The sequence below is a fragment of the Bufo bufo genome, chromosome 5 (assembly GCF_905171765.1).
Source record: "Bufo bufo chromosome 5, aBufBuf1.1, whole genome shotgun sequence".
NCBI lineage: Eukaryota > Metazoa > Chordata > Amphibia > Anura > Bufonidae > Bufo > Bufo bufo.
Window position 1 is genome coordinate 540322794 of NC_053393.1, and position 25022 is coordinate 540347815.

Sequence of the window (25022 nt, forward strand, 5' to 3'; positions counted from 1 at the left end):
ATGCAGCGATCCTGTGATCGCCAGTCGTACACACCACAGCGCTGGTTGGATAGACAAGCCTCCCGCCGAGCACGCCAACTTATCAACTGATACTAATTATGTGTTTGCTTTTTGTCTGTTCCTGCTACCTTCCTGGCATCCAGTTTTCCATTTTAGATTTCATTTATATACATGAAATTCCAAAGGACTGTGATAAAATCTTTAACTATATAAACGTCTTCCTGAAAATCTAAAAAGATCAAAGATGAACATGTAACCACTGCAGTATAACATGTTACAGTTTATGTATAGAAGAAATCTACATGAAAAGCCAAATTACTCTGTATATGCAATATATTAGCTGCCATGAACTGATCCTGAGAGTCACTCACTATTCAGCTGCTAGAGTTACTATGTGCATATATTACACAACCTCTATGATACTACCCCTAATGTACAACAATAAACTATAATACTGTCTCTTATATAAAAGAATATATAAAAATAGACGTCCTATGTACAAGAAGTTAACTGCTATAATACTACCTCTAATGTACAAGAATATAACTACTATAATACTGCTCCTATGTACAAGAATATAACTACTATAATACTGCCTCCTATGTACAAGAATATAACTACTATAATACTGCTCCTATATACAAGAATATAACTACTATAATACTGCTCCTATGTACAAGAATATAACTACTATAATACTGCTCCTATGTACACGAATATAACTACTATAATACTGCTCCTATGTACAAGAATATAACTGCTATAATACTGCTCCTATGTACAAGAATATAACTACTATAATACTGCTCCTATGTACACGAATATAACTACTATAATACTGCTCCTATGTACAAGAATATAACTGCTATAATACTGCTCCTATGTACAAGAATATAACTACTATAATACTGCTCCTATGTACAAGAATATAATTACTATAATACTGCTCCTATGTACAAGAATATAACTACTATAATACTGCTCCTATGTACAAGAATATAACTACTATAATACTGCTCCTATGTACAAGAATATAACTACTATAATACTGCTCCTATGTACAAGAATATAACTGCTATAATACTGCTCCTATGTACAAGAATATAACTACTATAATACTGCTCCTATGTACAGGAATATAACTGCTATAATACTGCTCCTATGTACAAGGATATAACTACTATAATACTGCTCCTATGTACAAGAAGTTAACTGCTATAATACTACCTCTAATGTGCAAGAATATAACTACTATAATACTGCTCCTATGTACAAGAATATAACTACTATAATACTGCTCCTATGTACAAGAATATAACTACTATAATACTACCTCTAATGTGCAAGAATATAACTACTATAATACTGCTCCTATGTACAAGAATATAACTACTATAATACTGCTTCTATATACAAGAATATAACTACTATAATACTGCTCCTATGTACAAGAATATAACTACTATAATTCTGCCTCTAGTGTACAAGAATATAACTACTATAATACTGCTTCTATGTACAAGAATATAACTACTATAATACTGCTCCTATGTACAAGAATATAACTACTATAATACTGCTCCTATGTACAAGAATATAACTACTATAATACTGCCTCCTATGTAAAAGGATATAACTACTATAATACTGCTTCTATGTACAAGAATATAACTACTATAATACTGCTCCTATGTACAAGAGTATAACTACTATAATACTGCTCCTATGTACAAGAGTATAACTACTATAATACTGCTCCTATGTACAAGAGTATAACTACTATAATACTGCTCCTATGTACAAGACTATAACTACTATAATACTGCTCCTATGTACAAGAATATAAAACTACTATAATACTGCCTCCTATGCAAAAGGATATAACTACTATAATACTGCCTCCTATGTACAAGAATATAACTACTATAATACTGCCTCCTATGTACAAGAATATAACTACTATAATACTGCTCCTATGTACAAGAATATAACTACTATAATACTGCCTCCTATATACAGGAATATAACTACTATAATACTGCTCCTATGTACAAGAATATAACTACTATAATACTGCCTCCTATGTACAAGAATATAAGTACTATAATACTGCTCCTATGTGCAAGAATATAACTACTATAATACTGCTCCTATGTATAAGAATATAACTACTATAATACTGCTCCTTATGTACAAGAATATAACTACTATAATACTGCTCCTATGTACAAGAATATAACTACTATAATACTGCTCCTATGTACAAGAATATAAAACTACTATAATACTGCCTCCTATGTAAAAGGATATAACTACTATAATACTGCCTCCTATGTACAAGAATATAACTACTATAATACTGCCTCCTATGTACAAGAATATAACTACTATAATACTGCTCCTATGTACAAGAATATAACTACTATAATACTGCCTCCTATATACAGGAATATAACTACTATAATACTGCTCCTATGTACAAGAATATAACTACTATAATACTCCCTCCTATGTACAAGAATATAAGTACTATAATACTGCTCCTATGTGCAAGAATATAACTACTATAATACTGCTCCTATGTATAAGAATATAACTACTATAATACTGCTCCTATGTACAAGAATATAACTACTATAATACTACCTCTAATGTGCAAGAATATAACTACTATAATACTGCTCCTATGTACAAGAATATAACTGCTATAATACTACCCCTATGTACAAGAATATAACTACTATAATACTGCTTCTATATACAAGAATATAACTACTATAATACTGCTCCTATGTACAAGAATATAACTACTATAATTCTGCCTCTAGTGTACAAGAATATAACTACTATAATACTGCTTCTATGTACAAGAATATAACTACTATAATACTGCTCCTATGTACAAGAATATAACTACTATAATACTGCTCCTATGTACAAGAATATAACTACTATAATACTGCCTCCTATGTAAAAGGATATAACTACTATAATACTGCTTCTATGTACAAGAATATAACTACTATAATACTGCTCCTATGTACAAGAGTATAACTACTATAATACTGCTCCTATGTACAAGAGTATAACTACTATAATACTGCTCCTATGTACAAGAGTATAACTACTATAATACTGCTCCTATGTACAAGACTATAACTACTATAATACTGCTCCTATGTACAAGAATATAAAACTACTATAATACTGCCTCCTATGTAAAAGGATATAACTACTATAATACTGCCTCCTATGTACAAGAATATAACTACTATAATACTGCCTCCTATGTACAAGAATATAACTACTATAATACTGCTCCTATGTACAAGAATATAACTACTATAATACCGCCTCCTATATACAGGAATATAACTACTATAATACTGCTCCTATGTACAAGAATATAACTACTATAATACTGCCTCCTATGTACAAGAATATAAGTACTATAATACTGCTCCTATGTGCAAGAATATAACTACTATAATACTGCTCCTATGTATAAGAATATAACTACTATAATACTGCTCTTATGTACAAGAATATAACTACTATAATACTGCTCCTATGTACAAGAATATAACTACTATAATACTGCTCCTATGTACAAGAATATAACTACTATAATACTGCTCCTATGTACAAGAATATAAAACTACTATAATACTGCCTCCTATGTAAAAGGATATAACTACTATAATACTGCCTCCTATGTACAAGAATATAACTACTATAATACTGCCTCCTATGTACAAGAATATAACTACTATAATACTGCTCCTATGTACAAGAATATAACTACTATAATACTGCCTCCTATATACAGGAATATAACTACTATAATACTGCTCCTATGTACAAGAATATAAGTACTATAATACTGCTCCTATGTGCAAGAATATAACTACTATAATACTGCTCCTATGTATAAGAATATAACTATTATAATACTGCTCTTATGTACAAGAATATAACTACTATAATACTGCTCCTATGTACAAGAATATAACTACTAGAATACTGCTCCTATGTACAAGAATATAACTACTATAATACTGCTCCTATGTACAAGAATATAACTACTATAATACTGCTCCTATGTGCAAGAATATAACTACTATAATACTGCTCCTATGTATAAGAATATAACTACTATAATACTGCCTCCTATATACAAGAATATAACTACTATAATACTGCTCCTATGTACAAGAATATAACTACTATAATACTGCTCCTATATACAAGAATATAACAACTATAATACTGCTCCTATGTACAAGAATATAACTACTATAATACTGCTCCTATGTACAAGAATATAACTACTATAATACTGCCCCTATGTACAAGAATATAACTACTATAATACTGCTCCTATGTACAAGAATATAACTACTATAATACTGCCTCTTATGTACAGGAATATAACTACTATAATACTGCCTCCTATGTACAAGAATATAACTACTATAATACTGCTCCTATGTACAAGAATATAACTACTATAATACTGCCTCCTATGTACAAGAATATAACTACTATAATACTGTCTCCTATGTACAGGAATATAACTACTATAATACTGCTCCTATGTACAAGAATATAACTACTATAATACTGCCTCTTATGTACAAGAATATAACTGCAATTATCCTGCTCCTACCTGCAAAAATCTAATCTCTGGTAATTTGCCACAATGTATCAGTCTGGAGTCCAAGCTTCAGAACTAGGTACAGTATATACAGGTTTACTGCCTCTAAATGTAAACAAGAGTCTTGTCATTCACTGACAGCAAGTACAGATCTTGACAATGGTGAGGAACTGGAGCACAAAATATATTATGAAGTTGCAGAGCTTTTCTTTTATATCGTGACTATATTTCTATAAAACCAGAATCCCCTGAAGCAATTTCCCCGTATGTTTCTCCCAGGATCCCGGGCTTTACCCATAACCCCTATCATGCGCTGCCTGCCCTCTGGATGTTGGCAGTTCGCTCCCGGGGCATTGATAAGGCGGCATCGGTTGAGCTCCCCCATTGTGTGCTGCCGCGGTTTCCCGTCTAATCTCCGCCGTGTCACCTTGCATTGTTCGGGAACTGAATAAAGACTGGAAGGAAAGTAACGACTTGTGAAATCTCCAAATCTGACGTTCTGCCAAAGGCAACAGTGAGACAAACGGCGTCGCCCCGTTCCAGCGCCACCCACGACGCTGCAGCAAAGTCTTCTCTATTCAATCTGGATTTATACCTTGTGGCGCGAGAAATATTTTAATAATTGGGGGTGGAGCCTCCGTCTTTACTTAAAGGGAACCTGTCACCGGGATTTTGGGTATAGAGCTGAGGACATGGGTTACTAGATGGCCGCTAGCACATCCGCAATACCCAGTCCCCATAGCTCTGTGTGCTTTTATTGTGTAAAAAAAAACGATTTGATAGATATGCAAATTAACATAAAAGAGTCATATCTTTTACTTGTGTGACCAGAGAAGAGTCATATTTTCAAGCTCTGACTCATCTCAGGATAATTTGCATATGTATCAAATCGTTTTTTTTACACAATAAAAGCACACAGAGCTATGGGGACTGGGTATTGCGGATGTGCTAGCGGCCATCTAGCAACCCATGTCCTCAGCTCTATACACAAAATCCCGGTGACAGGTTCCCTTTAATTACAGGCGAGGATCCTGCGGTGTAAGACACAGGACATGCGGCTGCCAGGAGCGCAGCGCAGGAAGCTCTGTGAGGGCCGCACTTGCCTGTGCCCGCAGCCATGGCGAATACCTGCGACGCCCACCGCGCCATTTATTCAGTATAATCTCTATTACAGGTTATCACCCAACTTTCCCAGACTCCTCAACACCAGACAGGACAGAACGTGACAGGATTAGATACAGCAGCACAGCACACAGTATCACACATGACAGACTGAGATACATCTACTCCACAAAGCCTGGCATAGGGTAGAGACTTGGATACAGCAGCTCAGCACACAGTATCGTACTTGATGTGCTTAGATACAGCATCTTAATTGATGGTATCACACATAACAGGCTTAGATACAGCAACTTATTAGACAGTATCACACAGAATAGGCTTAGATACACAGGTTCAGAAGACTGCATCACACTTAATAGGCTTAGATACACAGCTCAGCAGACTGCATCACACAGTATAGGATTAGATACACAGCTCAGCAGACAGTATCACACAGGATAGGATTAGATACACAGCTCAGCAGACAGTATCACACATGACAGGCTTAGATACAGAAGCTTAGTAGACTGTATCAGACGAAGCTTAGATACATAGCTCAGCAGACAGCATCCTACATATTAGGCTTAGATACAGTAATTCAGCAGACAGTATCTTACTTGATATGCTTAGATACAGCAGCTTAATTGACAGTATCACACATGATAGGCTTAGATTCAGCAGCTTAGTAGACTGTATTACACAGAACAGGCTTAGATACATAGCTCAGCAGACAGTATCACACATATTAGGCTTAGATACATGCTTAGAAAACAGTATGACACATGATAGGATTAGATACTTGGCTCAGCAGACAGTATGACACATGATAGGATTAGATACTTGGCTCAGCAGACAGTATGACACATGATAGGATTAGATACTTGGCTCAGCAGACAGTATGACACATGATAGGATTAGATACTTGGCTCAGCAGACAGTATCACACAGGATAGGATTAGATACTTGGCTCAGCAGACAGTATCACACATGATAGGATTAGATACACAGCTCAGCAGACAGTATCACACAGGATAGGATTAGATACACAGCTCAGCAGACAGTATTACACATGATAGGATTAGATACTTGGCTCAGCAGACAGTATCACACAGGGCAGGATTAGATACACAGCTCAGCAGACAGTATCACACAGGATAGGATTAGATACACAGCTCAGCAGACAGTATCACACAGGATAGGATTAGATACACAGCTCAGCAGACAGTATCACACAGGATAGGATTAGATACACAGCTCAGCAGACTGTATCACACAGGATAGGATTAGATACACAGCTCAGCAGACAGTATCACACAGGATAGGATTAGATACACAGCTCAGCAGACAGTATCACACATGCCAAGCAGTTCTTGGTGTTCTCTGTTTCTGGGAAAGCTGGGTTACTACCAGAAGCATGCGAATAGAAAACCTGCCTTGTTATGTATATTAGCTAATGTATCTAAGCATCAGTCATGTGTATCTAATAAATACTGATGCCTGAGCTGGCGTTATCTAAGGAGCGATCACCCAGCTTTCCTGGAGCCCTGAATGGTAAATCTGCCTGATTCATCAGCTGCCCTCGTGTGTACAGTCCGGCAGCTCGTGCAGGATCCTGGAGTCACAACTGAACCATAACGGCAGCCGCACTGAGTGTCACCCAGCTTTCCCAGAAAGAGATATAACTAAGGGCTCATGCACACGACCGTTGGACCTTTTGGGATCCGCAAAACCCGGATACCCGCCGTGTGCATGGCGTATTTTGCGGAACGGAACAGCCGGCCCCTAATAGAACAGTCCTATCCTTGGCCGTAATGCGGACACGAATAGGAAATGTTCTATTTTTTTGCGGAACGGACTTACATACACGGAATGCACACTGAGTCATTTCCGTTTTTTTGCAACCCTGTTGAAGTGAATTCTTCCGCATACGGGCCGCAAAAAAAAAAACTAAAAGGACACGGACAAAAAATACGTTTGTGTGCATGAGCCCTAAGCAGAGTATGTATGCCTCAGGGTCTGTCATCACTGGAAACCAAATGCTCGCTCCTTCACCATATTTATCACATCTGTAACATGTCTGGCGCGGCCGCGTCCTACAAGGCGCACTTCCACCGTCTCTCGCCTGTCCTAAGCTCTGTCAGTATACTGCACCAAAAACAGCGGCAGCCAATGATAGAAATAAATACACTGCGCCATTTATCAAATGCATATTTTCCGCCATCTTAATCTTTATGAAGAAAATAGATGAAGGGGAGGTGCACGCGTGTTACTATTCTACCAATCACTCCTAACATGCACAGTCTCAGTGCTGGGTGGAGTTCTCCTTTAATTAGCATTCCAAGAGCTGAGGTGTCAGTGCAATCACAGTTGATGTCATCCTGTAAATCTGACTGTGACAGGTTTATATTCCGCCGCCGCCGCCGGATGGAACGGTTATTGAGACATAATAAGGGGATCATGGATTTACGGATCACTCTCATCCTCCAACCCCCCGCAGACGATGCGAGAAGCGGTGCCGGATCTATGTAATAGCTGCCCTTAGGCCGGACAACATAAGCAGCTCGGCTTCATTACCATAAATGTGGAGCTCAACAGACGTTGTGTCATCATTTCTCCCCATCTTCGAGATTTCTGCTTGCAGTCAGTGAATGTGAACCTCACCGTCCAGGCCTAATACTTCTCACAGCTGAGGTTTTGCTACGATTGTATCGAGCCTAGACAATCCTCTGTGAGCTAAACACAGGAGCAGCACAGATCTCTCTCTTGTCCTGTTTTGCTACAATGTATCAGTGCAGGTAGGATGTATCCAGGCTGCTCAGCTTACAGGATAAAGTCTAAACAGGGTACAATGGTAACAAACTCTCAGCTGTGAGAAGTATCAATGTAAGTATAGTTATTATGAATCAGTTAAGGTTTCATTCACTGACAGCAAGCAGAGGTGCAAATGAAGTCTTCAATGATGGCTATTTAGCCATCACTGAATACTATGGGCAATCGAATGATTGTCAGTTATTGTCAACCAAGGTGACATAAAAAAAGTAAAAAAAAAAAGTTAAAAAAAAGCTTTTACAAATATAAAAAAATAAAATAATTAAAAGTTCAAATCACCCCCCTTTCCTAAAAAATAAAAATACTTAACCAATAAAAAAAATAGACATCATGGGCATCGCCGTGTGCGAAAATGCCCATACTATTAAAATATAACAATATTAATGGCGTACGGCAAATGGTGTAGCAGGGAAAAAAAATGCTAATTTGCCATTTTTTGTCACTTTAACTACCCAATAATTTTTTAATAAAAAGTGATCAAAAAGTCGCACAGACTAAAAATTTAATAGAACAGATCATCCCACAAAGAATGAGCCTTCACACAACCCCGGACACATAGCTACAAAAAAGTTAAAGGGGTCAGAATATGGTTATGAAAAAAGGTTTTAATTTTTTTTTCAGTATTAGGCCTCATGCACACGACCGGTTTTTTTTAAGATCCGCAAAAACGGGGTCCGTAGGTCCGTGATCCGTGACCGATTTCTCGTCCATTTTTCGTTGCATTGTAATTCAGGACGGATCCGTTTGGCTCCGCACGGCCAGGCGGACACCAAAACGACCTTTTTTTTCATGTCCGTGGATCCTCTAAAAATACTTACCTGCGAGCTGCGATGTCTGTGACCGGCCGGGCGCTCCTCCTACTGGTAAGTGACAGGTCTGTGCTATAGGCAATGCGCCGCACAGACGTGTCACTTACCAATAGGAGGAGCGCCCGGCCGGTCACAGACATCGCAGCTCGCAGGTAAGTATAATGCTTCTAAAAATTGCTAAGTAACCATGGCAACCAGGACTGCAATAGCGTCCTGGTTGCCATGGTTACCGATCGGAGCCCCAGCGATTAAACTGGGACTCCGATCGGTACTCTCGCTGCCACCAATGATAGGGGGGGAGATTTTAATTAGGAGGGGGGGGCCCACTGGCCACCAATGAATCTACAGTACTACAGGGGAGGGAGGGGGGGCCGGCCGCACTGGCCACCAATGTGTTAACTACAGGGGAGGGAGGAGGGACCGGCCGCACTGGCCATCAATGTGTTAACTACAGGGGAGGGAGGGGGGGCCGGCCGCACTGGCCACCAATGTGTTAACTACAGGGGAGGGAGGGGGGGCCGCACTGGCCACCAATGAGTTAAATACAGGGGGGGGGAGGGGGGGTCTGCCCCCTGCTGCCTGGCAGCACCTGCCAGGCAGCAGGGGGCAGTCATGTACACAGTTCTTTTAGTATATTCTAACCTGAAGCGTCCCCATCACCATGGGAACGCCTCTGTGTTAGAATATACTGTCGGATCTGAGTTTCACGATCTAACTCAAATCCGATGGTATATTCTAACATAGAGGCGTTCCCATGGTGATGGGGACGCTTCAACTTAAAATATACCATCGGATTGGAGAAAACTCTGATCCGATGGTATAAAAGGGACTCCTGACTTTACATTGAAAGTCAATGGGGGACGGATCCGTTTGCAATTGCACCATATTGTGTCAACGTCAAAAACGGATCCGTCCCCATTGACTTGCATTGTAATTCAGGACGGATCCGTTTGGCTCCGCACGGACAGGCGGACACCAAAACAACTTTTTTTTCATGTCCGTGGATCCTCCAAAAATCAAGGAAGACCCACGGACAAAAAAACGGTCACGGATCACGGACCTACGGACCCCGTTTTTGCGGTCATTAAAAAAAAACTGTCGTGTGCATGAGGCCTTAAAGAGGACTTTTCATGGATCCGAACATTGTAAGATAACTATCTGTATATGTAGCGCGGCGCCCAGGGATCTCCCTGCACTTACTATTATATCTGGGCGCCGCTCCATTCGCCTGATGTGGCCCCCGTTACCTTCTCCCGCGCTGTATGGTAATTGCTACTATCGGTAAACCAGGGAGGAGTCTGCCCTGTTTCTCCCTGGGCGTTCCTTCTCCCTGGCTGTAGCACTGTCCAATCGCAGCACAGAGCTCTGTCCCTCCTCCCTTCTTTACACTGCAGATCTGCTCCATTAGGGCACAGCTATGATCAGTGACTCCAGCTCAGCGGCATTGCCTATTGGAGCCTGAGGTAGTCTGAAGGCCATGTCCTGTCTCACCAGAAACTCAGAATGAGGCTCTGTCCCTCCTCCATGCTCTACACTGCAGCTCTGCTACTTCAGACTGACTGCAGTTTATAAGCACAAGCTCAGCATAAAGTCAAGACATGGGGAGATGACTTTTACAAGGACACAATAATCATCAGGTAACTGCTGCTCATACAGGGGGAGGGGCCTCGGTCAGGGGGAGGAGCTTGGAGCTGGGGGTTTAATCTGTGCCACAAGGTGATATCTGATTATTTGCCTTGTCAGTGACTGGGACGGGAGCCAATCTGATGTCACTGCGGCAGTTCCTGATGAGGTTGGTAGTTCTTCCTCTTCTCAGGAAGCTGCTGGGTGATAATGATAAACGAGCGCCTTATGGCGGTCTGTCATCTGCCGCAGGCGACAGAGTTGCAGCAACATGAGGAAATGTTATATAACATAGAAGGAAAGTTTACACGTACAGTGACCGCACCCCAAAAACCACAGCAAATCACTCCCTGCACCACCAAAAATTCTACATTTCTCAAACCAGCACCTGGATCTGAATACTTTTCTAATTGCTTGCAATTAAAAATTTAGCATAGCCAGTGAGATATTCAATAAAATCGATCTGTATAGCGCCACCTGCTGTTTGTCCTTTTCCTTCTTTATTTGTCCACCTCGCTGAGGTGGTCACACATGCTCAGTTTCATTCTTCAACTGCCACTAGCTGTATTTACTGTTAGAAGCTGTTGTTGTCACAGGGAGAGACCTGAAACAGAAAGGACACGCTCTCTGAGAAAGGACACGTTCTCTGAGAAAGGACACGCTCTCTGAGAAAGGACACGCCCTGGGATGCCAGCGTGACATAAAACTAAGGGAGTAACTGGAGCAATGAATGTGGAGATCTCTGGACCATGTGAGGTTCAGGGCTGGTTCTACCTGTTAGGCATTCCGTGTCCGTATGTCCGTTCCGCAAAAACATAATAGAACATGTCATATTCTTGTCCGTTTTGCAGACATTGTTACAATGGATCCGTAAAAAAACGGATGCAACACAGACGTCACCCGTTTTTTTTTTTGCGGATCGCAAAATACATACGGTCATGTACATGAGCCCTTAAGTGGTATATCCTATTGGTGGAGGTCGGACCCTAAGACCCCCACTATCAGTTTAGGTCCACAGCAGTGCTCCCTTAATTATGATGGATCCCTACACCATTCAGCTTTGACCTTCTTGCTTAAACCTCTGATACACTGTAACGAGCACTGCAGCTTTGAAACAAAATACAGTAGAAAGTGGCAGAACTTTCCATTCTATGAGGATTTAAAGGGTTATTCTACTTTTCCCCAAATATCAGTATAAAGCTAAATAAAAACTTTAACGAATGCTTTGCTTTACTTTTTTCCTCTGTTTTTTAGTTACTTCATATTATTTTCTCCAGTCACATCCAGAGCTGCTTTCTAAACCCTGCCGGTTGCCCTTGGAAACAGACAGCAGTTTATCTACTCCCCGCTGACAGTCATGTGACCAAACAGCTGAGCTATAAATAAACAAATTAATGCATGTCACCTGACCTCCCACAATGCACTGCCCCCAGGAAACCAGTCGTTTTGGATGTGAGCGGAGAAGAAATAATTGTGTAAGGGATCAGTACAAGATCAGTAAGGCCTCTTGCACACAGCCGTAGTGCTCCCGTATACCGCGGGTCCGCAATACACGGGGCACCGGCTGCGTGCATTGCGTATCACAGATGCACACCCATTTGTAAATCCGGAGATGCGGTGCGGAACGTAACGGAGGCACGGAACGAAACCCCACGGAAGCACTACGGAGTGTTTCCGTTCCGCAAAAAAATAGAACTTGCCGTAGCAGGTGGAAGACCAAGGGTAACCTAGTAGCGGTGGACCGTTCATTGCATTTTACAGGTGGTGCGGTCCTCGGTGCTCTTACCTTGGAGAAGTTTATCAGGAGGCCGTACAGTAATATATCCGACTTCTGCGCTATTTTTGCAACTTCGCGGATTTCGCTCAGTTTCCGCACTTCGCCGGCGCATTTCTCAGGAAAAGCCAAGTGAACCTTAAAAAAAAAAAACATGACAAATCAGTAAAATACCTGAGTATAAGGCCTCGTCCACATTTTTCGTGTCAGTGTCACATCCGTGAAAAAAAGCATCTGTGAAGGATCCGTGTCCGTTTTTACCCTCAGTGTGTCAACCCAAATCCATGGACGTTGCTCAGCTGGAAATTAATTTCAAGAGTATTTTCTGACTGTCTTCCATGAAAAACGGACGCACCACGGATACCATCAGTGTTGTGTCAGTGATTTTCACAGACCCATAGACTTCAATGGGTGTGTTTGGTTCGCATCATGGACCAAGGTAGTCAATGTCTCTGTTTTTTTTTCACTGACCTACGTGAACAGACACATTGAAATCAATGGGTACATGTGCTGTCAGTGGAAAATGTGGACAGCACGCTTCCGTGAAAAATGGAAATGTGGATGAAGCCTAAGGCCTCATGCACACGACCGTTGTGTGTTTTGCGGTCCGACACCATAGACTATCATTATAACAAATGTTGTAGTGTAGTCGTGCCCTATCTGACGCGCGACACATGTCTTCGTGTAGACCTAGCCTTAGGCCTCTTTCACACGAACGTAAGGGCTCCGTGCCTGTGCTGTGGACCGCATACGCGGGTCACCAGCTGTGTGCATTCCGCATCACGGATGCGGACCCTTTCACTTGAATGGGTCCGCAAATCCGGAGATGCGGTGCGGAACAGAAGCACAGAACGGAACCCCGCGGAAGCACTACGGAGTGTTTCAGTGGGGTTCCTTTCCGTGCTTCCGTTCTAAAAAAAATAGAACTTGTTCTATCTTTTTGCGGAACGGACGGATCAGGGACCCCATTCAAGTGAATGGGTCTGCGATCCGCATGCGGCTTCCCCGCGGTCGGTACCCGTGCATTGCGGACCGCAATTTGCGGTCCACAGCACGGGCACGGAGCCCTTACTTTCATGGGCAAGAGGCCTTAAAGGGGTATTCCGGTGGCAAGTAGAAGTTATCCCCTATCCACGGCATAGGTGATAACTAGAGATGAGCGAATCGACTTCGGATGTTTCATCCAAGTCGATTCGCTCACCCCTAATGATAACCATTAGATCGGTGGGGGTACCTGCAGTAGGACCCCCACGAGAACGCAGTAACCGTAGCCCCTGAAGCTCCCCTGAAATGGCTGGAGCAGCCGGTCGCTTGTGTGCGCGGGTGCTCCATTCATTTCTATGGGCGTTCCGGAAATAGCTGAGTAGAGTGCTCCCTTATCTCAAGAACTCCCATAGAAAGGAATAGAGCGGCTGCACACATAAGTAATTGGCCACTCCGGTCATTTCAGGAAAGCAGCAGAGGGTACGGGTCCCCCGTTCTCGTGATCGGTAGGGGTCCCAGCAGTAGGACCCCCACCAATCCGATATTTATCCCCTATCCTGTGGATAACGGATACCTTTTAACTACCGGAATACCCCTTTAAACACTGGCGGTGCCTCTTTTATTGCTATAACCAAGGATTTTATCATGACCATCGCGAGGACAAATCTCAGCACGGAGCCTCCGGCATAATACATGAGATCAGTAAAATAATACTACACAGTAATATCAATACTATATTATCCAGGCATCCTGCTACATTGTATTCAGCCAGACTGATACATTGTATCCAGCCACACTCCAGACTGATGCATTGTATCCAGGCCACACTCCAGACTGACACATTGTATCCAGGCCACACTCCAGGCTGATACATTGTATCCAGGCCACACTCCAGACTGACACATTATATCCAGGCCACACTCCAGGCTGATACATTGTATCCAGGCCACACTCCAGACTGACACATTGTATCCAGGCCACACTCCAGACTGACACATTGTATCCAGGCCACACTCCAGACTGACACATTGTATCCAGGCCACACTCCAGACTGACGCATTGTATCCAGGCCACACTCCAGACTGATGCATTGTATCCAGGCCACACTCCAGGCTGATACATTGTATCCAGGCCACACTCCAGACTGACACATTGTATCCAGGCCACACTCCAGACTGACACATTGTATCCAGGCCACACTCCAGACTGACACATTGTATCCAGGCCACACTCCAGGCTGATACATTGTATCCAGGCCACACTCCAGGCTGATACATTGTATCCAGGCCACACTCCAGACTGACACATTGTATCCAGGCCACACTCCAGACTGACACATTGTATCCAGCCACACTCCAGACTGATGCATTGTATCCAGGCCACACTCCAGACTGACACATTGTATCCAGGCCACACTCCAGGCTGATACATTGTATCCAGGCCACACTCCAGACTGACACATTGTATCCAGGCCACACTCCAGGCTGATACATTGTATCCAGGCCACACTCCAGACTGACACATTGTATCCAGGCCACACTCCAGACTGACACATTGTATCCAGGCCACACTCCAGGCTGATACATTGTATCCAGGCCACACTCCAGACTGATACATTGTATCCAGGCCACACTCCAGACTGACACATTGTATCCAGGCCACACTACAGACTGATACGTTGTATCCAGGCCACACTCCAGGCTGATACATTGTATCCAGGGCACACTCACACTCCAGGCTGATACATTGTATCCAGGGCACACTCACACTCCAGGCTGATACATTGTATCCAGGCCACACTACAGACTGATACATTGTATCCAGGGCACACTCCAGACTGACACATTGAATCCAGGCCACACTCCAGACTGATACATTGTATCCAGGCCACACTCCAGACTGACACATTGTATCCAGGCCACACTCCAGGCTGATACATTGTATCCAGGCCACACTCCAGGCTGATACATTGTATCCAGGCCACACTCCAGGCGGATACATTGTATCCAGGCCACACTCCAGGCTGACACATTGTATCCGGGCCACACTCCAGGCTGATACATTGCATCCAGGCCACACTCCAGGCGGATACATTGTATCCAGGCCACACTCCAGGCTGACACATTGTATCCAGGCTACACTCCAGACTGATACATTGTATTCAGGCCACACTCCAGACTGATACATTGTATCCAGGTCACACTCCAGACTGATACATTGTATCCAGGTCACACTCCAGACTGACACATTGAATCCAGGCCACACTCCAGACTGATACATTGTATCCAGGCCACACTCCAGACTGACATATTGTATCCAGGCCACACTCCAGGCTGATACATTGTATCCAGGCCACACTCCAGACTGACACATTGTATCCAGGCCACACTCCAGACTGACACATTGTATCCAGGCTGATACATTGTATCCAGGCCACACTCCAGGCTGATACATTGTATCCAGGCCACACTCCAGGCTGACACATTGTATCCAGGCCACACTCCAGGCTGATACATTGTATCCAGGCCACACTCCAGACTGACACATTGTATCCAGGCCACACTCCAGACTGACACATTGTATCCGGGCCACACTCCAGGCTGACACATTGTATCCAGGCCACACTCCAGACTGATACATTGTATCCAGGCCACACTCCAGGCTGATGCATTGTATCCAGGCCACACTCCAGGCTGATGCATTGTATCCAGGCCACACTCCAGGCTGATACATTGTATCCAGGCCACACTCCAGACTGATACATTGTATCCAGGGCACACTCCAGACTGATACATTGTATCCAGGCCACACTCCAGACTGATACATTGTGTCCAGGCCACACTCCAGACTGACACATTGTATCCAGGCCACACTACAGACTGATACGTTGTATCCAGGCCACACTCCAGACTGATACATTGTATCCAGGCCACACTCCAGACTGATACATTGTATCCAGGCCACACTCCAGGCTGATACATTGTATCCAGGCCACACTCCAGGCTGATACATTGTATCCAGGCCACACTCCAGGCTGATACATTGTATCCAGGGCACACTCACACTCCAGGCTGATACATTGTATCCAGGGCACACTCACACTCCAGGCTGATACATTGTATCCAGGCCACACTACAGACTGACACATTGAATCCAGGCCACACTCCAGACTGACACATTGTATCCAGGCCACACTCCAGGCTGATACATTGTATCCAGGCCACACTCCAGGCTGATACATTGTATCCAGGCCACACTCCAGGCTGATACATTGTATCCAGGCCACACTCCAGGCTGATACATTGTATCCAGGCCACACTCCAGGCTGATACATTGTATCCAGGCCACACTCCAGGCTGATACATTGTATCCAGGCCACACTCCAGACTGACACATTGTATCCAGGCCACACTCCAGACTGACACATTGTATCCAGGCCACACTCCAGGCTGATACATTGTATCCAGGCCACACTCCAGGCTGATACATTGTATCCAGGCCACACTCCAGGCTGATACATTGTATCCAGGCCACACTCCAGGCTGACACATTGTATCCGGGCCACACTCCAGACTGATACATTGTATCCAGGCCACACTCCAGACTGATACATTGTATTCAGGCCACACTCCAGGCTGATACATTGCATCCGGGCTACACTCCAGACTGATACATTGTATTCAGGCCACACTCCAGACTGATACATTGTATCCAGGTCACACTCCAGACTGATACATTGTATCCAGGTCACACTCCAGACTGATACATTGTATCCAGGTCACACTCCAGACTGATACATTGTATCCAGGTCACACTCCAGACTGACACATTGAATCCAGGCCACACTCCAGACTGATACATTGTATCCAGGCCACACTCCAGACTGACACATTGTATCCAGGCCACACTCCAGACTGATACATTGTGTCCAGGCCACACTCCAGACTGACACATTGTATCCAGGCCACACTACAGACTGATACGTTGTATCCAGGCCACACTCCAGACTGATACATTGTATCCAGGCCACACTCCAGGCTGATACATTGTATCCAGGGCACACTCCAGACTGACACATTGAATCCAGGCCACACTCCAGACTGATACATTGTATCCAGGCCACACTCCAGACTGACACATTGTATCCAGGCCACACTCCAGACTGATACATTGTATCCAGGCTGATACATTGTATCCAGGCCACACTCCAGGCTGATACATTGTATCCAGGCCACACTCCAGGCTGATACATTGTATCCAGGCCACACTCCAGGCTGACACATTGTATCCGGGCCACACTCCAGGCTGATACATTGCATCCGGGCTACACTCCAGACTGATACATTGTATTCAGGCCACACTCCAGACTGATACATTGTATCCAGGTCACACTCCAGACTGATACATTGTATCCAGGTCACACTCCAGACTGACACATTGAATCCAGGCCACACTCCAGACTGATACATTGTATCCAGGCCACACTCCAGACTGACACATTGTATCCAGGCCACACTCCAGGCTGATACATTGTATCCAGGCCACACTCCAGACTGACACATTGTATCCAGGCCACACTCCAGACTGATACATTGTATCCAGGCTGATACATTGTATCCAGGCCACACTCCAGGCTGATACATTGTATCCAGGCCACACTCCAGGCTGACACATTGTATCCGGGCCACACTCCAGGCTGATACATTGCATCCGGGCTACACTCCAGACTGATACATTGTATTCAGGCCACACTCCAGACTGACACATTGTATCCAGGCCACACTCCAGACTGATACATTGTATCCAGGCCACACTCCAGACTGATACATTGTATCCAGGCCACACTCCAGACTGACACATTGTATCCAGGCCACACTCCAGGCTGATACATTGTATCCAGGCCACACTCCAGACTGATGCATTGTATCCAGGCCACACTCCAGGCTGAAACATTGTATCCGGGCCACACTCCAGGCTGACGCATTGTATCCAGGCCACACTCCAGGCTGATGCATTGTATCCAGGCCACACTCCAGGCTGACACATTGTATCCGGGCCACACTCCAGGCTGATGCATTGTATCCAGGCCACACTCCAGGCTGATGCATTGTATCCAGGCCACACTCCAGGCTGATACATTGTATCCAGGCCACACTCCAGACTGATACATTGTATCCAGGGCACACTCCAGACTGATACATTGTGTCCAGGCCACACTCCAGACTGATACATTGTGTCCAGGCCACACTCCAGACTGACACATTGTATCCAGGCCACACTACAGACTGATACGTTGTATCCAGGCCACACTCCAGGCTGATACATTGTATCCAGGCCACACTCCAGGCTGATACATTGTATTCAGGCCACACTCCAGGCTGATACATTGTATCCAGGGCACACTCACACTCCAGGCTGATACATTGTATCCAGGGCACACTCACACTCCAGGCTGATACATTGTATCCAGGCCACACTACAGACTGATACATTGTATCCAGGGCACACTCCAGACTGACACATTGAATCCAGGCCACACTCCAGACTGACACATTGTATCCAGGCCACACTCCAGGCTGATACATTGTATCCAGGCCACACTCCAGGCTGATACATTGTATCCAGGCCACACTCCAGGCTGATACATTGTATCCAGGCCACACTCCAGACTGACACATTGTATCCAGGCCACACTCCAGGCTGATACATTGTATCCAGGCCACACTCCAGACTGATACATTGTATCCAGGCCACACTCCAGACTGACACATTGTATCCAGGCCACACTCCAGACTGACACATTGTATCCAGGCCACACTCCAGGCTGATAAATTGTATCCAGGCCACACTCCAGGCTGATACATTGTATCCAGGCCACACTCCAGGCTGACACATTGTATCCGGGCCACACTCCAGGCTGATACATTGTATCCAGGCCACACTCCAGGCTGATACATTGTATCCAGGGCACACTCCAGACTGACACATTGAATCCAGGCCACACTCCAGACTGACACATTGTATCCAGGCCACACTCCAGGCTGATACATTGTATCCAGGCCACACTCCAGGCTGATACATTGTATCCAGGCCACACTCCAGGCTGATACATTGTATCCAGGCCACACTCCAGACTGACACATTGTATCCAGGCCACACTCCAGGCTGATACATTGTATCCAGGCCACACTCCAGGCTGATACATTGTATCCAGGCCACACTCCAGGCTGACACATTGTATCCGGGCCACACTCCAGGCTGATACATTGCATCCGGGCTACACTCCAGACTGATACATTGTATTCAGGCCACACTCCAGGCTGATACATTGCATCCGGGCTACACTCCAGACTGATACATTGTATTCAGGCCACACTCCAGACTGATACATTGTATCCAGGTCACACTCCAGACTGATACATTGTATCCAGGTCACACTCCAGACTGATACATTGTATCCAGGTCACACTCCAGACTGACACATTGAATCCAGGCCACACTCCAGACTGATACATTGTATCCAGGCCACACTCCAGACTGACACATTGTATCCAGGCCACACTCCAGACTGACACATTGTATCCAGGCCACACTCCAGACTGACACATTGTATCCAGGCCACACTCCAGACTGATACATTGTATCCAGGCTGATACATTGTATCCAGGCCACACTCCAGGCTGATACATTGTATCCAGGCCACACTCCAGGCTGATACATTGCATCCGGGCTACACTCCAGACTGATACATTGTATTCAGGCCACACTCCAGGCTGATACATTGCATCCGGGCTACACTCCAGACTGACACATTGTATCCAGGCCACACTCCAGACTGATACATTGTATCCTGGCCACACTCCAGACTGACACATTGTATCCAGGCCACACTACAGACTGATACATTGTATCCAGGCCACACTCCAGACTGACACATTGTATCCAGGCCACACTCCAGACTGATACATTGTATCCAGGCTACACTCCAGACTGATACATTGTATCCAGGCCACACTCCAGGCTGATACATTGTATCCAGGCCACACTCCAGGCTGATGCATTGTATCCAGGCCACACTCCAGGCTGATACATTGTATCCAGGCCACACGCCAGACTGACACATTGTATCCAGGGCACACTCCAGACTGATACATTGTATCCAGGCCACACTCCAGACTGACACATTGTATCCAGGCCACACTACAGACTGATACGTTGTATCCAGGCCACACTCCAGGCTGATACATTGTATCCAGGCCACACTCCAGGCTGATACATTGTATCCAGGGCACACTCACACTCCAGGCTGATACATTGTATCCAGGCCACACTCCAGACTGATACATTGTATCCAGGCCACACTCCAGACTGACACATTGTATCCAGGCCACACTCCAGGCTGATACATTGTATCCAGGCCACACTCCAGACTGACACATTGTATCCAGGCCACACTCCAGACTGATACATTGTATCCAGGCTGATACATTGTATCCAGGCCACACTCCAGGCTGATACATTGTATCCAGGCCACACTCCAGACTGATACATTGTATCCGGGCTACACTCCAGGCTGATACATTGTATCCAGGCCACACTCCAGACTGATACATTGTATCCAGGCCACACTCCAGACTGACACATTGTATCCAGGCCACACTCCAGACTGATACATTGTATCCAGGCCACACTCCAGACTGATACATTGTATCCAGGCCACACTCCAGACTGACACATTGAATCCAGGCGACACTCCAGACTGACACATTGTATCCAGGCCACACTCCAGACTGATACATTGTATCCAGGCCACACTCCAGACTGACACATTGTATCCAGGCCACACTGCAGACTGATACATTGTATCCTGGCCACACTCCAGACTGACACATTGTATCCAGGCCACACTCCAGACTGATACGTTGTATCCTGGCCACACTACAGACTGATACGTTGTATCCAGGCCACACTCCAGACTGATACATTGTATCCAGGCCACACTCCAGGCTGATACATTGTATCCAGGCCACACTCCAGGCTGATACATTGTATCCAGGCCACACTCCAGGCTGATACATTGTATCCAGGGCACACTCACACTCCAGGCTGATACATTGTACCCAGGCCACACTACAGACTGATACATTGTATCCAGGGCACACTCCAGACTGATACATTGTATCCAGGCCACACTCCAGACTGACACATTGTATCCAGGCCACACTCCAGACTGACACATTGTATCCAGGCCACACTCCAGGCTGATACATTGTATCCAGGCCACACTCCAGACTGACACATTGTATCCAGGCCACACTCCAGACTGACACATTGTATCCAGGCCACACTCCAGACTGACACATTGTATCCAGGCCACACTCCAGGCTGATACATTGTATCCAGGCCACACTCCAGGCTGATACATTGTATCCAGGCCACACTCCAGGCTGACACATTGTATCCGGGCCACACTCCAGGCTGATACATTGCATCCGGGCTACACTCCAGACTGATACATTGTATTCAGGCCACACTCCAGACTGACACATTGTATCCAGGCCACACTCCAGGCTGATACATTGTATCCAGGCCACACTCCAGACTGACACATTGTATCCAGGCCACACTCCAGACTGACACATTGTATCCAGGCCACACTCCAGACTGACACATTGTATCCAGGCCACACTCCAGGCTGATACATTGTATCCAGGCCACACTCCAGACTGATACATTGTATCCAGGCCACACTCCAGACTGACACATTGTATCCAGGCCACACTCCAGACTGACACATTGTATCCAGGCCACACTCCAGACTGATACATTGTATCCAGGCCACACTCCAGACTGACACATTGTATCCAGGCCACACTCCAGACTGATACATTGTATCCAGGCCACACTCCAGACTGACACATTGTATCCAGGCCACACTCCAGACTGATACATTGTATCCTGGCCACACTCCAGACTGATGCATTGTATCCAGGCCACACTCCAGGCTGACACATTGTATCCAGGCCACACTCCAGACTGACACATTGTATCCAGGCCACACTCCAGACTGATACATTGTATCCAGGCCACACTCCAGACTGATACATTGTATACAGGGCAGGACAGAGATCTGTACTGCTCTAGATTTTATATCACAGAGGATGATACAACCCTCAGCTGTGAGAAGTACCAGATCTGTATAGGGTTCTCAGCCTTAGAATGTTAACGCAAATGTTTCCATTCACTGACAAGAAGCAGAAACAGTCAGATGTGTGGATGTCATTGTTTCTTTTTCTTTATCTTCCGCTGCGGTCTCTGACGAATGAGCGCTTGCAGGATTTTGGAAACACGGCAGTCTCATCATCCCGTCCAGCGCTGTCACATTTACAGTCATCAGGTCTACACTTGTGGAAATGATGGTTGTGACGCCTGACACCGACGAATGACACCTCATCATGTTCATAGCTGCACTCACAAAAGGGGAATTGTTACCTGCTCCGCAGATAACCTCGGCTACCCCCCTGGATATCGGAGGGGGAAGGGGGGGAGAATTAACGTGTACCTGTCTTCAATTACGTATCTTTGTAACGGTCAGAGCTCTGTTTTACTGATCTCCAAATCTTCAGCCTCCCACTCCCACAGCCACCACTAGGGGGGGCATAGAAGCTTACTGAAAACAGGATTACCAGTGGGAGCTCCCTCTAGTGGTGGTTTCAGGTAGGCTTGCAGCTGGTATTGTGTATGACTGGCATTACACCCAAGGGTAGCAGCATCATACAGGGCAACAAAGAGAGGGTCTAACTTCAGGTTCACCGAATCTGCACAGAGCACGCCCTTTTCCACAACAGTACTGACTTGGTCCTGGAACAGGTAAGTGGCTTGTGCCACCATCATCATCAGACGGGTGGGTTTCCCTTTGCTCCATCTGCTCCTGGCCTAAGTGAGGTTCCGTAGTGTCTTACAGATGAATGCCAGACTAATGGCGGTATATACAATACATCGGGAGGTTGTTTTGGAAGGATACTGTCCATTATTGCTTATAACCTCTGATACACTGTAACGAGCCCTGCAGCTCTGACCGTTCTACAAGAGCAGGAAAAGTTTTTGGCAACTGACAGCAAGCAGAGGTCTTGAAAATGTGAGAAACTGAAACAAAGTGGCAGAACCTTACATTATATAAAGATTTAAAGGGTCATTCAACTTTAACCAAATTTCCTGGTCTTCTCCTGCAGGCTTGTCACGCTGTGTGAGGTCGGGTCACAGCACTGCGCAGCGGGAAGACCAGGAACGGTGCTGTGACGCCATCCGGAGTAGGAGAGGGGGTCTGAATGGGGGTCGTTCACAATGGGGTCTGATCTGAGGTCTGAATGTTTTAGTTTTTTTTCACATTGGGCATAGGAGCTGAGGTCTGATTGACGGTCTCATAAACATTGGAGGTCTGATCTGAGGTCTGATTGACGGTCTCATAAACATTGGAGGTCTGATTGGGCTATTAACATTGGGAGTCTGAGCTGAGGTCTGATTAACCCCTTCCTGACCCATCGATTTTCAATTTTTGCTCTCTGCCTTCCCGCAACCATAACTTTTTGATTTTTCTGTTTACATAGCCGTAAAAGGGCTTGTTATTTGCGAAATTTAATTTCCCGATTTCCCACGCGCCCTACTGAAAAACCACAACAACAGGACCAGACATGGTGCACGAACGCTCCTCTGCTCCCCTCTGTATTGTCAGCGCAGAGGGGGTCCATTATCCTAATTACCGCTCCTGCTGCATGTCATTAATGATGATTATAATGGAAAATATTCGGTGTCCTGGCAGACGTACAGGAGCACATCTGTGGTGCGCAGCGACTCCCTCACTGCAGGCGCTGGTGGATGTGACAGGAAAGGGTTAAAGGGGGTGTCCCATCAGGAGAGCAATCGACATTACACCCTATTAGGGTAAATGGATGTCGACTGTTGGCGCCTCTCGCCTCCCTCGCCGCAGAGGGTCTGGGGAACTGGACGCTGCAACGGCTCTCCTGTAGGCTAAATGCACACGGTCAGGATTGCGTGCAGATTTTCCGTGCAGAAATTCCGCACCGTAGGTCACGTACATTGTATTCTATGAGAATTTGAAATTCTCATGTACACGGTGCAGATTTTTTTCAGTGCGGATTTTGACCTGCTTTTAAAATCAGTTTATTTTACTTTTCTGACCGGATTTTCTCCATTTACTTCAATGGGGAGAGGAAAATCCGCACGT

At 45.0% G+C, this 25022-nt stretch overlaps 1 protein-coding gene across 1 annotated transcript in view; it reads right to left on the minus strand.

The window, feature by feature from the left end:
• CRPPA (CDP-L-ribitol pyrophosphorylase A) overlaps positions 1-25022 on the minus strand; it is a 193063-nt gene that overhangs the window by 53935 nt on the left and 114106 nt on the right. The window contains 1 exon segment of the mRNA XM_040431297.1: positions 12806-12931. Coding sequence (XP_040287231.1) covers positions 12806-12931 — 126 coding nt within the window.